At 43.1% G+C, this 14406-nt stretch overlaps 1 protein-coding gene across 1 annotated transcript in view; it reads left to right on the top strand.

Annotated features, from left to right (window-relative positions):
- The window catches only part of DCBLD1 (discoidin, CUB and LCCL domain containing 1), a 63072-nt gene extending 48898 nt beyond the window's left edge, over nucleotides 1-14174 (top strand). The window contains exons 7-15 of the mRNA XM_046676024.1: nucleotides 3459-3499; nucleotides 4506-4721; nucleotides 5217-5341; nucleotides 5952-6099; nucleotides 6200-6289; nucleotides 8354-8438; nucleotides 8671-8720; nucleotides 9591-9710; nucleotides 12138-14174. Coding sequence (XP_046531980.1) covers nucleotides 3459-3499; nucleotides 4506-4721; nucleotides 5217-5341; nucleotides 5952-6099; nucleotides 6200-6289; nucleotides 8354-8438; nucleotides 8671-8720; nucleotides 9591-9710; nucleotides 12138-12670 — 1408 coding nt within the window. The 3' untranslated portion in view covers nucleotides 12671-14174. The remainder of the gene's footprint in view (nucleotides 1-3458; nucleotides 3500-4505; nucleotides 4722-5216; nucleotides 5342-5951; nucleotides 6100-6199; nucleotides 6290-8353; nucleotides 8439-8670; nucleotides 8721-9590; nucleotides 9711-12137) is intronic.
- Nucleotides 14175-14406: the final 232 nt, after the last annotated feature.

Raw genomic sequence — 14406 nt, 5'->3', positions numbered from 1 at the left:
CTGAAGAGGATGTTCCGGTCCAACCCTTTCACAAGCAACACACACGATACTGTATGCAACCCTATAAAAAGCGGTCATCCACCAAGGACAGGGCGCGTGCTGCACACTCGGACATGCAGGCTCACTTCTCTGTTTTGGTGTTCTCTGCCTGCCATGACCTTCCCATTTACTTTCCCTTCCGGATAGGATTTTTAGCTATGAGAGATCCCAAAGTGTTCTTTTGGTATTATCTCAACATTCAAAGACAGATTAGTCCCAAATTTGTGCCAAAGTGTAACATCCAAAAGCTTAGTAACAGGATGCCTTTAGAAACTTAAATCCTTACTCAAATAAATAAAATTTATGTATATGTGTATATATGTTGTGTGTGTATAGTATGTGTGTGTGTGTATATATACTATACACATACTATACTCACACATGTATGTACACACATATGTGCTATATATAAATAAAATTTTATATACATATGCACACATATATTATAGATACGTATATGCACACACGTATGTATATACATATATTTTTTTCTCTTATATATTTGCCTCAAACTCTTTGGAACATTAAAATCATATTGCTTATACACAGTAAGCTTTAAATGTCAGCTTGACCTTGATTTTTGAGGATCTATTTCTTTTTATGTTTTTTCTGGTTTGTTCCATTGATACTAGGCACTATTTCAGGAAGATATTAGGCTGTGGCCTAGATTTGTTGGGGACTGCTATCTCTAGATAGGAACAAAGAATTGGCCTTTAGCTTTAAATCTGTTTTTTGGAATCTCTTGCCTTTGTTTGTATATGTTTGAATGCTTCTTTGTAGAAAAATAGGATAGTAAAAAGTTTAACTTGAATTTATTTTACTTTTGAAGAAAAATTATTAAAACTATTGAGTAAAAGTAGACATTATGCTCTCAATTACTTCTGCCACATCAGCTGGGCTTAATACACATGAAGTCACTTTATATAATTTGAAATTAAGCTTTGATGCAAAAATAAGAGTACAGAAATCTAAACCATTCATGGATTAGGAAAAGCTTGGCTCCGCATTCCCTATAGTTCTGTGAACAGTTTGTCTGATTTTTGTTTTGGTGGGAGGAGATAGAAAGGTCCCTTCTTGCTTCTAGCTGTGTTTTGCCCTGACATTTGTACCGAGCAGAGAAGAGTAAACTGTGTGCAAACACAGTCTCTTCCACTCATTTCGATTCCCAACTCTTCAGGGAGCAGTTGTTTTTATCTGGGCTGTTTTGCTCTTGGGGAACCACTGTGCGTGCGGTCATTGAACTTCTGTTCCCACGCACAATTGTTTGGCGTTCAGGAAAAAACACAGAAGGAAGCACTGCAGCTGAGGAAGGACGAGTCCCTAAAGTAAATACCGAGGGTTCTTCTGGGATTCATCCCGGGTCAGGTCACTTCCTTGATTTGAGGAGACCAGAATGGAATCAGGAAGAGGGCTGACCTCATACCGAGGACGATGGCTCCAACCATCCGCAGGGAAGCCTTTCCTTTCTGTTTACATCAGACTGTTCTTGACTACTTCTACAGCCCTCTGGGAAGCCAGGCGATTCCTGTAAAGCTGATGGAGTTCATTCTCCCTAATGTGTGAATGCCTCAGAACTCCAACCTCCCTAGGGCATTTTCATTTTTAAAAGAGGAGGCTCATTTACCTATAGAATTCTCTAAGTGGTTCTATTCAATTAGTTTAATAGAGTGAAATAGAAAAACATTCCAGCTGATGCCGGAGGAAAGCCAGGCCAGAGAGCTGTTAGAAGCAGAGCCCTCCCTGGCGTCTTCTTCTCAGGCTCCAAAGTTCTCCTCTTCTTCATAACTTCTCTTTTTCAGCAACAACAACAAAATAAGTATTTTAATGTTTTATGGCTGTGAGAGCCAATATAGGCCCTTAGGGTGGCAGTGGTATTATTTGGGCTTATTTGAGCCAAATTTCAAGTGTAATAGTTAGTGCTGGAACATTGGAGAAAATGGAAAAACCAAAAGAGAGGCTCTAAATAAATCTTAATAAAAATTTAAGTATGAGTTGCAACAATATGCACCTTTCTTTAAAGTTTAGGAGAGCTGGGTCCTCACCCTGGCTCCGCTGAGGCAAGCCCCATGACCCAAGTGGGTCTGCGTTTTCTCATGTGAGAAATAGTTGATGCCTGCATTGTATTCAACACAGAGATTATAATAGAACCTTTATGTGGAGTCCTGGGGCTTGTGGCATCTCAGTCTGCTGGTAGACAAAGAATATGAAAGAGAAAATCTATTCTGGAGAGAGGTTGATTACTTGTTACTTCTAAAAGAAATTTTTTTGATGGGAAGGGGCTCGTCCTTTGGTCAAGACTATTTTTGGGTTCTCTGTGGATTTCGCAGTTCGGTACCCTGGCCTTATTGCCATATGTAATGCAGAGCCAAACATTTAAAATAACGAGCAGTGCTCCCAGACTGTAAAAAAAATTGAACCCAACAGTGACATCTACCATTTTGTGTGTTTACCTCTAGTATCTAATATAGTAAATACTATGCCCAAAAATCTTGAGAATTCCAAATTTTCTATTTGTTCTGAGTATTTTTACACCAGTGAGTTGGTGAGGGACTTACAAAAAGGTAAATATGGTCTCGGGCCGTAGGACTCTTCTCCACTGCAGAACAAGGCTAATTTGATAAGTTTGCCCTTGAGAGTAGTATAAGCTGTGGGACAGCAAGGGTCCAGAGATCTGAGGGTCAAGGCCGAATGAGAAGGAAGACAGTCTTGCAGCACTGAGGGTCAGTTCTGGCCAGGTCAGTGAGAAGCTATGAGTTTTTTCCAGCTGTCCTGTGTCATCCAGAAGCAGGAGCTGGTTCATGGCTTGGTGCCGGTTGCTGGAGCAGGTAGGAGTGTGACTGGAGAGAGAAAGACTGTCCCTAGAGCCAGCCTCCGGGGGCAGGACCCCCAGGGAAGGAATAGAGAAGTCTGGAGAGAAGGCAGCTAGCAAATGACATGCTGTTTCTTCTACAAGTGGCCAGGCCTCTTCATTTCTCTTGATGGTGCTTGACTGTTGACAGCGACTGTGACGCTTTATAGTGACCGCTGAAGCAGAGTATTCAGGGCAGTGATCCTTTCTGCCCCCATCACCGTGTATTAGTTAACTGGGATTTAAGGTTGTTCTCGAGACTGCATGTGTGCACAGTCCTTCCCAGTGCAGTGTGGCATGATGGAACAGCACAGGATTTTGATTCAAAAGCAACGTCTCAGACTCCTGGCCATTTGTCACTTGAATTTAGGAAAGTTGCTTACCCTCTATGGACCTGGGTTTCTTGATCTATAAAATACCAGTGATGAAGGTAGTAGCAGCGGCCTTGCCAGGGTGCTGGGAGGGTCCCATGAGGCGTGGAAAGGCCCTGAGCCCTGTGCTATCGCGCTGTATCAGTCATTAAGGTCCAGTTAACCCACTCACCTCCTCATGTTTGTGTTTATTGTTCCAGTGGTTCCCTGTCAGACAAGCGATTTCTGTTTACCTCCAATGGTAAGGATCACGCTTTCCTTAAGAGTTTCATCTTTTAAAATCCTCGGTAGTAGTTTATTCCTCCATACCCCTCAGATGTTATAGTTTAAAGGATTTTTTTTCTCTTTTTTCCACAGGTCACATAGTACCAAGTATGCTGTGACTTAAAAACACACAGAACAATAAGCCCAATTAGCATTAAGCAGAAAATATTTTTGTTTATAATTTAATAGCATAATATTTTTCTTTATAATCTAAGCTCTCAAACTTTTGCCAAAAAGAACGAAAACTTGAAATGACATTCATTTTAAGACAAATTCCTTTATGTTAGATTTTAACAGAAAAAGCTTTTAAATAGTGCAGTTTGATTTGATGGTTATCTTGAATTAAATAATTGAAAATTAGTATATAAAATAAAGGCTTTTTAGCCCCTCTGTCATGGAATATATTCTGTGTAAATATTCTCCCTCACATAAAGTCAAATATTTCAAGGAGAATAATATGAGTGTGTCTTCCTTGCCCAGGAAGAGGAGTGTGGCCTTTATTTGCTACCTCCACATTGCCTTGGACGTGGTACAGTTAAGCTCCTAAAGGTGATGTTGGGTACAATTTACTGATTTTCAGGTCAGCTGACGTACCCGCTCTTCAAGGGTACAGAGTCCCACTCTGACCAAGTGAGAAGAACCTGAGCATTTTAACCCTTTAAGACACCTTGCACTTTGTTCAAATCAGGGCGAGTTTAGAAGATTAGAAAGGAAAATCTATAGTGGGGACAAAGAGATGTCACTTATAGGGGATGTGACTTTGATGAGATCTATTAAAAAGGAAAGCAACAAATTCGAGACACTGTAGTACAAACGAGTCAAATGCAAGTCTGGGTCATTAAAAAACTAGTAATTAAACAGTTAATTCAAGATCGCAGTGGAAGTAAATCAACTGAATAATTCTAGGTGAAGGGGGTACACTTTTGGGGGTGGCTTTCATTTTGTGTGCATATCTGAAATATTTCCCTGCCCTTTTTTTCCAGGTTGCACCAGATCCCTGAGTTTGGAACCTGACAGGCAAATCAGAGCTTCTTCCTCTTGGCAGTGGGTTAACGAGACTGGAGGCCAAGTTCATTGGTCTCCTGGCCAAGCCCGACTCCAGGACCAAGGCCCGTCATGGGCTTCGGCGGACAGCAGCAAGAACCACAAACAACGAGAGTGGCTGGAGATCGATTTGGGAGAGAAAAAGAAAATAACAGGTACAGACATGGCCGACATGGCACCACTCATCAAGCCATGCTGAGGCGGCGTCCCACATGCCACAACTAGAAGGACCCACAAATAAAAAAAATATATACAACTATATACTTGGGGGGCGGGATTTGGGGAAAAAAAGCAGGGGAAAAAAAAAAGGAAGATTGGCAACAGTTGTTAGCTCAGGTGCCAATCTTTAAAAAACAAAAAGTAGCAGATCGTCATGTTGTCTCTGTGGGACAAACCTGTGTGCAGTTGTAAATATGGATGTATAGATTACACAGCCGATACCTTAATGGTGAAAGCTTTTTATGGCATATTGTCAAGGTGAAAACACTCAGCTGTGATCGGGTTTCTGATGGAAATAAGAAAAATTGGCCTGTAAAGTGATTTGAGATTTCAAACAAGAAAATCAAAAGAAAAGAAACTTGAAATTATAAATACATGGTATATATAAAACATACTTTTAAACTGACCTATAAATAATATTTTCTTACAAGGGATTAGGACCGCAGGATCCACACAGTCAAATTTCAACTTTTATGTTAAGAGTTTTGTGATGAGCTTCAAAAACAACAACTCCAAGTGGAGGACCTATAAGGGAATTGTGAATAACGGAGAGAAGGTAAGAAAGACTCTGCAGGAACAAACTGGGTAGGACAGCAGGCCTCCAAATATTTTCATTATATTCAGTATTCATTATATTCAACATTTATATTCAACAATTATATTGAAACATTATATTCAAATATTGTGTTTCCAGAAAACAGATTCACAGCACCACCCTAGTTAGATAACTTGGCCTTTGTTTGCAAAGCCTTGTATCTTCAATATCAAGAGTGTCTGGGGGCCGGTCCGGTGGCACAGAGGTTAAGTCTGCACGTTCTGCTTTGGCAGCCTGGGGTTCACCACTTCAGATCCCGGGTGTGGACCCAAGCACTGCTTGGCAAGCCATGCTGTGGTAGGCGTCCCACATATAAAGTAGAGGAAGATGGGCACGGATGTGAGCTCAGGGCCAGTCTTCCTCAGCAAAAAGAGGAGGATTGGCAGCAGATGTTACCTCAGGGCTAATCTTCCTCAAAAAATTAAAAATTAAAAACAAAAAAAAGAGTGTCTATAAAAATGCAACAGTCATTGAATCCTGGCTTTGGTTTCATATAACCAGGTATGAGTAGGTTGATAGACCTAAAAACCAACTAATAGAATCTTTAGGTAAAAGTTACCTGTTTCTACAGGTGTTTCAGGGCAACTCTAATTTTCGGGATCCAGTGCGGAACAATTTCATCCCTCCCATTGTGGCCAGATATGTGCGCGTTGTCCCCCAGACGTGGCACCAGAGGATAGCCCTGAAAGTGGAGCTCATTGGTTGCCAGATTACACAAGGTAGGACTCAGAGTGAGTCAGTGAGTTATTGGATTCTGGTCTTCTCCTTTCACGAATTGCTGTTACTATTGTGACCCTTCCAACATCTTGTCTCTCTCAGGTAATGATTCAATGGTGTGGCGCAAAACAAGTTCAGATACTGTTGGTTCAACTAAAGGAGAAGCCATCCCCTCTGAAGAAATACCAAAAGGTAGAGCAGTTATTCTTTTGTGGTTTCCTAAGGAGTGTAACTAGTCTTCCATCTGATATTACAGTAGCTTCAAGAAAATTTTTTTTCTCTGTCATATACATATCCAGAAGCAGATGGTCCAGAGGTATCTGTCCATGTGTAAAATGATGTATGTCCACACTAGTCACTGCAATATTGTAAGCAGAAAAAGATTGGGAGCAAACTTATGTGCCCTTGAAACACTAGGTAAATATTTTATGGAAAAATAAAATAATAGCACATCCATACCATGGAACACTCTCTGCGGCCATAAAAAAGAATGTGTTAGTAATATAGAAAGCTCTCTGAGATATATTGACAACTTAAAAAAATAAGCATGGGATCTATGTAGCACTCTACCACATGTGTCAAAAGGGGGAAATAAAGAATGAATATATATGTCCATTCCAGTATCTCTGGAAGAATGTCAAGAAACATACTTTTGCTTCCTGTGGAGAAGGAACAGAAGTAAGAATGTAGATATTATATTCTGTACCTTATACTTTCCAAATTTTGAACATATAAATGTACAATCTGTTCAAGCAATGAACATTAAAAGTACATTTATTTTTTCAGAATATAAAATAATTTGAATATTAATTTTATAAAATTTGGAAAGATAAGAGAAATATAAATAAGAAAATAAAAAGCAGCCATAAATCAGCATCCACAGATCTAGAGATCACCATATTCCGCTATATCCAGTCAACTATATTTACAGCTTTGAGACAAAATGGTAGCATACTATATGTTCTGTTCTGTAGCATGTATTTTTCACTTAACATTGTATTATGAGCATTTTTCAATGTTATTAATAGTTGAAAAGCACAATTATTATCTTTATAGTATATTTTCTTTTTTCTTTTTTTTAATGTGTGATTTTTTTTTCAAGATTTGCACCTGAGCTAATAACTGTTGCCAATCTTTTTTTTTGTCTTTTTTTGCTTTTTCTCCCCAAATCACCCCAGTACATAGTTGTATGTTTTTTAGTTGTGGGTCCTTCTAGTTGTGGCATGTGGGATGCCGCCACCACATGGCCTGACGAGCGGTGCCATGTCTGTGCCGCGCCCAGGATCCGAACTGGCGAAACCCTGGGCCGCCAAAGGGGAGCATGCAAACTTAACCACTTGGCCGCGGGCCGGCCCCTTTAGAGTATATTTTCGTATGGCTATCATCTATATCCCATCATCTAGTTAACCATTCCCTAATGGTTGGATATTTAAGTTGTTAAATTTTTCCCAAATTTCCACTCTTAATAAATAGCACTGCTGTTATCTACGTAAATTTTGTTCCTTTCTAAGTTCCTTACTCGCCCTTTCATGAACCACACATTTCTACTCCTGGTTATCCCTTTATTTTCTTCCCTGGGATCACAAATAAAGAAGGGTGAAGAATAAACATTTCTCCTTTAGTTTGCATAGTTTCCACAAGCTTGGGGCCTGCTCTAGTGGCTGTTAAATAAAGTGCCCTCCTTTTTTAAAAAAGCGGAAAAGGTTGTAGGAAGACACAGTCTGGTGTTTCATGCAGCAAAGTGGAACTGCTGTCTGAGGTCAGCAGGCTGCCCTGCCTTTCAGCCCACAGTTCTAAAGCTCTGGTGATGCGGAGCCCGGGGTTCCTGCCTCTGTTATTGTACAGGTCCCAGCCCGCCCACCAGCCCTGCCGAGAGCTTCACGCTGAGCTTAAATCATTTCCCTGCCTGAACAGCTCCCGGCGGGGAGGCCAGCGTTAACCCTTCCCCCTCAATTCTAACTTTTGGTGTGTAAATGGGATCCAAGCAGAAAGCTCAGAGTAAATGTCAATCCCCAGGGAAAATTGGAAACTACTTTTGGAGGAAAAAAAAAAAAAGGTAAACTTTATTTTCCTAAAATTTAGCCAGGATTTTGAGTCCTCTCCTTTTGCTTTCCAATATCAGTAAAGGCCCAGCATGTATTTATTTTGCCCGCATATTAAGCCGCCAATGACCTTTCAAATCAATATTCAGTTTCAGATCATGAAATCTGGTTGCCGTTCACTTCTGCTGTAATGTACTGGTTTCCCCCTTCTTAGGAATAAACGTCACAACCGTTGCTCTTCCGCTGGCGCTCCTTGCCCTGCTGGTTGCTGGAATGGGACTCTTCGCTGCCCTTAGAAAGTATGTGACTTTACGTTTTTGAATTTCTTCTCTAACTGTGTAAACCATCACAAGACCACAATGTTGACTCTTTAGATGTTATGTATACAAAAGCAGCATCACTTCTTCCAAGATAAAATGTTTCCTTCTGTCTTAAAAACAAGTTGGGTAGCGGTAGAATGTATCAAGTATTATTTTATAAACAGTACTTATCATTTAGAAACCTTTTCAGTAGGATTTTTTGTCTCAATAGGAGGAAGAAGAAAGGAAGTCCTTATGGATCAGCTACGGCTCAGAAAACAGGTGGGTTGAAAACTCCATCTACAGTTTTATTCTGTCTTTGAGGAAGGGACAGGTTCCGCTGATTAAAAACAGGTCTGTGGCCCACACTTATATGATTAAAAGAATAAGATCTCTAGCCTTTAAGTCAGCAAATCTACAAGGAAGGAATATATTGAATCCTATCTCTATTTTAATTCAGAGTCTTCATGGCCAGTTTACTTTTGTTCAACATCATTCCATCATTTATCAACATTGATTTTTTTGGCCACTGGAGTTTAGGCCACCACACTGCCTGTCACCAGGGAGAAGTTATAAAAACCCGTCTGTGAAGTGAGCATCATCTAGCTCTCAGCATCTCCAGGCTCCGCTGTGTTTTCCACTCTGGGAAAGTGGGGGAAAGACGAGGCAGGACTCATGTTCAGGTTCCAGAGAATCCCTAGGATGCAGGATCCCCAAGCAACAAGTCAGCTGTGGTCCAGAGGGAGGGCAACAGGGCGGGAGCCCTGAGAACCTCAAGGACCACTTGGAACTCCGCCTCCACAGGGTCTAAACAGCCAGCTGTGTTGACTCCTCTGGGTCATGAATGCCACGTCAGTTCAGATTCTGGAAAACCATGCTCAGACGTGCTAACATAGGGACAAGCTGGGACCTGATGTGTACACAAATACATTTAAAGGCACAGTGGACAGCCTGTCTGGGATAGTGTTTGCCGTTGTCATAATGTCCTCAGCATGCTCTTTCCACCACACACCTGAAGAGTGGTGGCTGTGCATTTATCATGGTCAGCCGGCAAAGGGGCAGCCTGCCCTCTGGCTCACGGAGGAACGCATGATGGAGTATGTGCATTGCACTTCTGAGACACTAGTTTGCTTCATGTTATCTTTATTCCAGACTGCTGGAAGCAGATTAAATATCCCTTCGCCAGACATCAGTCAGCTGAGTTTACCATCAGCTATGATAATGAAAAGGAGATGACTCAAAAGTTAGATCTCATCACAAGTGACATGGCAGGTAAGTGTGCCACTCCGTGACAGCGCTATTAGATGGGAGGTACTTGCTTAGGGGGGAAGGGAGACCAGGAGAGACATAAGAGTAAAATCTTTTTGTTTAGATGGGGTTCAATAAATCAGTAATGGTGAAGTTTTCTTTCTGCACCCTGCACAGAGTTACAAACTCACACAGATATTTCTTAAAAGCCCCAGTCAGCCAAGGCTCTTATACCAGCAGTGGCTATGTGACATCCAGAGCAATGGCACTGAAGTACCACTAAAATCTGGAAGCCCTTAATTTATCTACTTTTGTTACCAAGGTTTTGATTAAGGCACTAGGCAAGAGGGACTAGAAAGATGAATTAAGCACAGCACCCGCCCTTGAGGAAAAGGAGATAGGAGATGAAGGAACCTGTCTGGTGTTACGATGGCCTCAGTGTCCCTGACAAGCCAGTGTCGAAAGTCGAGTTTCCCAAGCCGTCTATGGGGAAGGATCTGTTTTTTGCTTTTGTTTTTTAAATTTCTATTCCGAGGACAAATACTTTTGTAAAATACAATATAAAGTAGTAATAATAATGAAATTTTTAAAAAGACATACAAAATACAAAGCTCTGATTTTTTAAAATATATTCAATGGACATAAAATTACTCTCTCAAATTGCTGTCAGTTTCTAAACACTTGCTCTCAAGGTGCGTGCTTATCTCTTGGCAGACCTGTCACAAACAGTTCTCTGAAATGTAGGTGTCTGCGGACCACACTTTGAGTAGCACTGCCCTAGTTTCTCGCTACTCAAAGTGGGGTCTGAGGACCAGCAGCATCAGCATCATAGGAGAGCTTGCTAGATGCAGGCTTTCAGGGCATGCGCCAGGCCTGCCGAACCAGAAGTTCCCAGGCGAAGCGTGCATATGCCAAATCTGAAAGGTACCAGTGTGGAAGTTGCTTGGGTCGTTTCAGGGGCAAAGAGAGAATCCCTACAACCAAAATCATCCCCTTGTTCCTTGTCCCTGACAGTTCAAGTTCTACCTTGGGGGTGAAGCGAGGAGAGGGGAGAACCCCTTTTCTGTCCTCTTCCTTTCGTTCCCCCTCCTCAGTTCATGGTCGTTCTTGGGCTTCTTAAATGGACAAGGCCCCAGGTTCCCCTCTTGCACCCACTCATTTGCAGTCTCCCCCAGGCAGTCTCCCCCACTCCACTCCAGAACTTCCAGCAGAGCCCTTCCTTGAGTATTTGTCCACTTTGCTGTTCACACCCAGATTTCCCTCCCAGTCCCCAATAAGTCAGTAATTTCCGCCTGCTGGACGGCTCTACCTGCAAGTGGCACAGTTCCTCAGGGGGTCTACAATCTTAACTCATCGTTCCTAACCCTCCCCACATATGCTCCCTGCGTTCATTTTCTAAGCAGCTTCGCAAATGTGCATCCCAGTCTTCTGGGCTTAATATGTGGGAAGTGTCCTTGGCTCCCCTCTTTCCTCATAGCCTACATCACTGGTAATAAATTCCTCTGGTTCCTGTCTCCAAAGTGTGGCCTTTCCAAGGCTACCATGAGTCCCCTAGTTTGTGAGTTTTGTGTTTCATTTCTCTTTGCTTTTTCCTTCTCATTTTTTGATCTTTCCTTCTTCAGTGTGCCTTCAGAGTTACCTCTAACTGTGCCACTCTCTTATTTAGAATCCTCGGTAGGTTTCTACAGAATTACCCAAACTTCCTAGCAAAACACTCAGTGCTCTCCATGCTCTAGAATATGGTTAACAGCACACACCTGGGACATATGTTCGAATTCTGACTCCATTGGCTGCTGGCTCTGTGGTCTTGGAAAATTTACTTAATCTGTCTCAAGTCGTTTTCCATTTGTAAAAATAGAGTAATAGTCCCCACCTCATAGTACTTTTTTTGTTATTGAGGATTTAATTTGTTGATATCTTAATATCTTAGAATAATGCCTGGCACAGAAATAAGGGCTCAATAAATGTGAGTGTTATCCTTATCATTGGTCTCAACCTACAATTTTGGTCTTTATATCCTGTTAAACTACTCCATGTCCTTCATACCCTGGCCACATCAAACTTTGATTATTTTCATGGTTAATAGGTTGTTTAATCATTTTTCCCTTTTCTCACAGTACTACCTCCACCTCCAAAATCTGGCATTTCAAGAGCCAGTTTAAAAGCTCCATGAAGTGCTTTTCCTCATACCCCTAGAGATGGTTAACCGTCATCTCTGCCTCTCGGGGTTCCTGTGACCCTCTGAGGCTTCCTAAAGCAGGAGTATGGTTGTCTAAGCCCCTGCGTGTGGCATCTATGCCTTTGACATCTCCGTCTTTTTCATCGTGCCTAGTACACGTTATCAGCATCAGCAGAGAGCTGGTTCAGCAGAGCACGTCCTCTGCAAACACCTGGCTCGTCGGTGTATCAGTGCGCTGCACAAATGTGTCTGGTCTGCTCTTCCCATTGCAGATTACCAGCAGCCTCTCATGATTGGCACCGGGACAGTCACGAGGAAGGGCTCCACCTTCCGGCCGATGGACACTGAGGCGGGCGAGGCAGGGCCGAGCGCCGAGGCTGGCAGCCACTATGACCGCCCTCTCCCGGCCGGCCGCCACGAGTATGCCCTGCCCTTGACCAACCCCGAGCCCGAGTACGCCACGCCCATCGTGGAGCGGCACCTGGCCCGCGCGCACACCTTCTCGGCGCAGAGCGGCTACCGCGTCCCGGGGCTCAGGCCCGCGCACAAACATTCCCTGTCTTCTGGCAGCTTCTCCCCGGCAGCCGGGGCCGGCGCCACGAGCGCGGGCTACCAGATGCCGCAGAGCCCCGCGCCCGCGGACCCGGGCTACGATAAGCCCAAGGCCAGCGGCTGCGTAACCGCGGACCGCGCTGATGCCAACTATCAGAAGCCACAGCTGCATCCCACCACCGGTGATGCTTACTCGACCCCCAGAGACTGCCTCCGACCCCTCAACCAGACGGCCATGACCGCTCTTTTGTGAACACAATGTGAAAGAAACCTGCTGTGGTACTGAGCGTCGGGCTGTGCGGCACTGGAAGAAGGGAGATGGGTTCAAGTGTGCGTGTGTGCGTGCAATTTACTAGGATCCTGCGGTGGAATCCTTGGGACCACCTCTCCTACTGTTTACAACGTTGTGCAGCTGGTTTTGTTCTGACCCTTAGGGCAAGAGTCTGTTGGTTTTTCAGATGGCATTTTCATTTCCCTAACTGTGATATTGAGCTGCTTTGGTGTAAAATGTGCAATCTGTACAGAGTTGTATTTAACAAGAATTAAAGTAACTTAAGTTAGCTTTATCAGATTTTCGTTCCGCACAGAGGTTAAGTGAGAGAATGCAGCTGTTGCAAATACATATAGAATAGTATGCTCACTTTTTAAATATAATTTATCTGATACTGTATTAGCAGCAGGTCTGTTTAAACTTAATCTTGTTTGTGTGGCTCATTTCCTTTCCTTTGATAACTAGAACTAAGAGTGTTGTTAACGTTCTCCTGGAAGGAATGAAATTACTTGAAGCATGAAAAGCACACCAGAGTGGTTGTTAGCAATTATGATTATAGTTTTTAAAAAAACAAACAAGCACAACCACCTCGGCAGCTTCCTGTTCCTTAGACTCCACTTTGGGTGGGGATGTGGGGGGGCTGTCAGGGCTGGCACAGAGCAGGAGGTTGCTGCGGCCTGCCGGGGGCCCTCACTGCCCTGGCCTGAGGGGCTGGCCTCTTCACACTTTGCCTCTTCCTCACCTGGGGCCTGGTAGACACCGTGTGGCTTTCACATGCAAGTCCACCTTTTCAAACTGTCTGCCAAGCCAAAGGCTGAGACTTCAGAGCAACCAAAACTGCTCTCCCAACAAACTGAATGAAGGTGGCCCGGCAATGACAGCCTGAATTACTGTGTCCGAGGCTTTTGTACCTCAGGTTAAAAGTATTGCTGAGGTCAGAGGCCCACGCTTTTCATGACTTTCTTCAGAAATAGCACATTATACTCTGAAACAGAAAAGTGATTTGAAGTGGGTTCTTACAAAAGTGACCCAGGCCAGATCTGCGTGGAGCTTTTCTACGGAGATGGTTGGGAGCTGAACTGATTTTGTAAGAAACAGTTTTCCCCTTGAGTCTGTGTCTGTCCTTCCCGATGAGCCCAGACCTCAGCTGTACCTCATATGAAGTGGTTTTTATCTGAGTTTGCTTTGTCTGTTCACTGTGGGGGGTTTAACCTCTTTTGCCAAAGAGGAAAGTGTGTGTGTGTTTTAACAGAAAATGTGGACCAAAAAATCCTTTCCCTAAAAAATGTATTGTAATCCTGTTTGTATGATTATGGCTTTCTGTGAAACGTATAAATGTTAAAATAGTAAGGGTGCTGGAATGTCCTGGAGACTATCTGTTGGTTATTGGGGAGGGTAAACTGTTTACTTTGTGGCGTTTACATGGTTTTATATGCATACTAATTACAATAAACTATGCCAAATCAAAGGGCCCCTGCCTCCCATTGGTGCCCTGCTTGCTGGGCTGACTATTGAAGGCGCTTGAGGCTCAGTCTTCATTAAAGGGCAAGTGGGACAGTGGAAAGAACAGGGGCTCCGAGTGGGATAGGTCTTGGTTCCAGATCCTGATCTGCCACACGATAGCGGAGGGATCTTCGGCCAGCTATTGTGGAAACAGATGAAGACAAACCAAATAAGAACAAACAAAGGCTATTCCGAACTTCCTGCCGCAGGGGAGT

This window comes from Equus quagga, chromosome 11, assembly GCF_021613505.1.
Source record: "Equus quagga isolate Etosha38 chromosome 11, UCLA_HA_Equagga_1.0, whole genome shotgun sequence".
NCBI classification, from domain to species: domain Eukaryota; kingdom Metazoa; phylum Chordata; class Mammalia; order Perissodactyla; family Equidae; genus Equus; species Equus quagga.
Note: the sequence above shows the minus strand (reverse complement) of the source record. Positions and strands in the feature narration are given on the sequence as shown.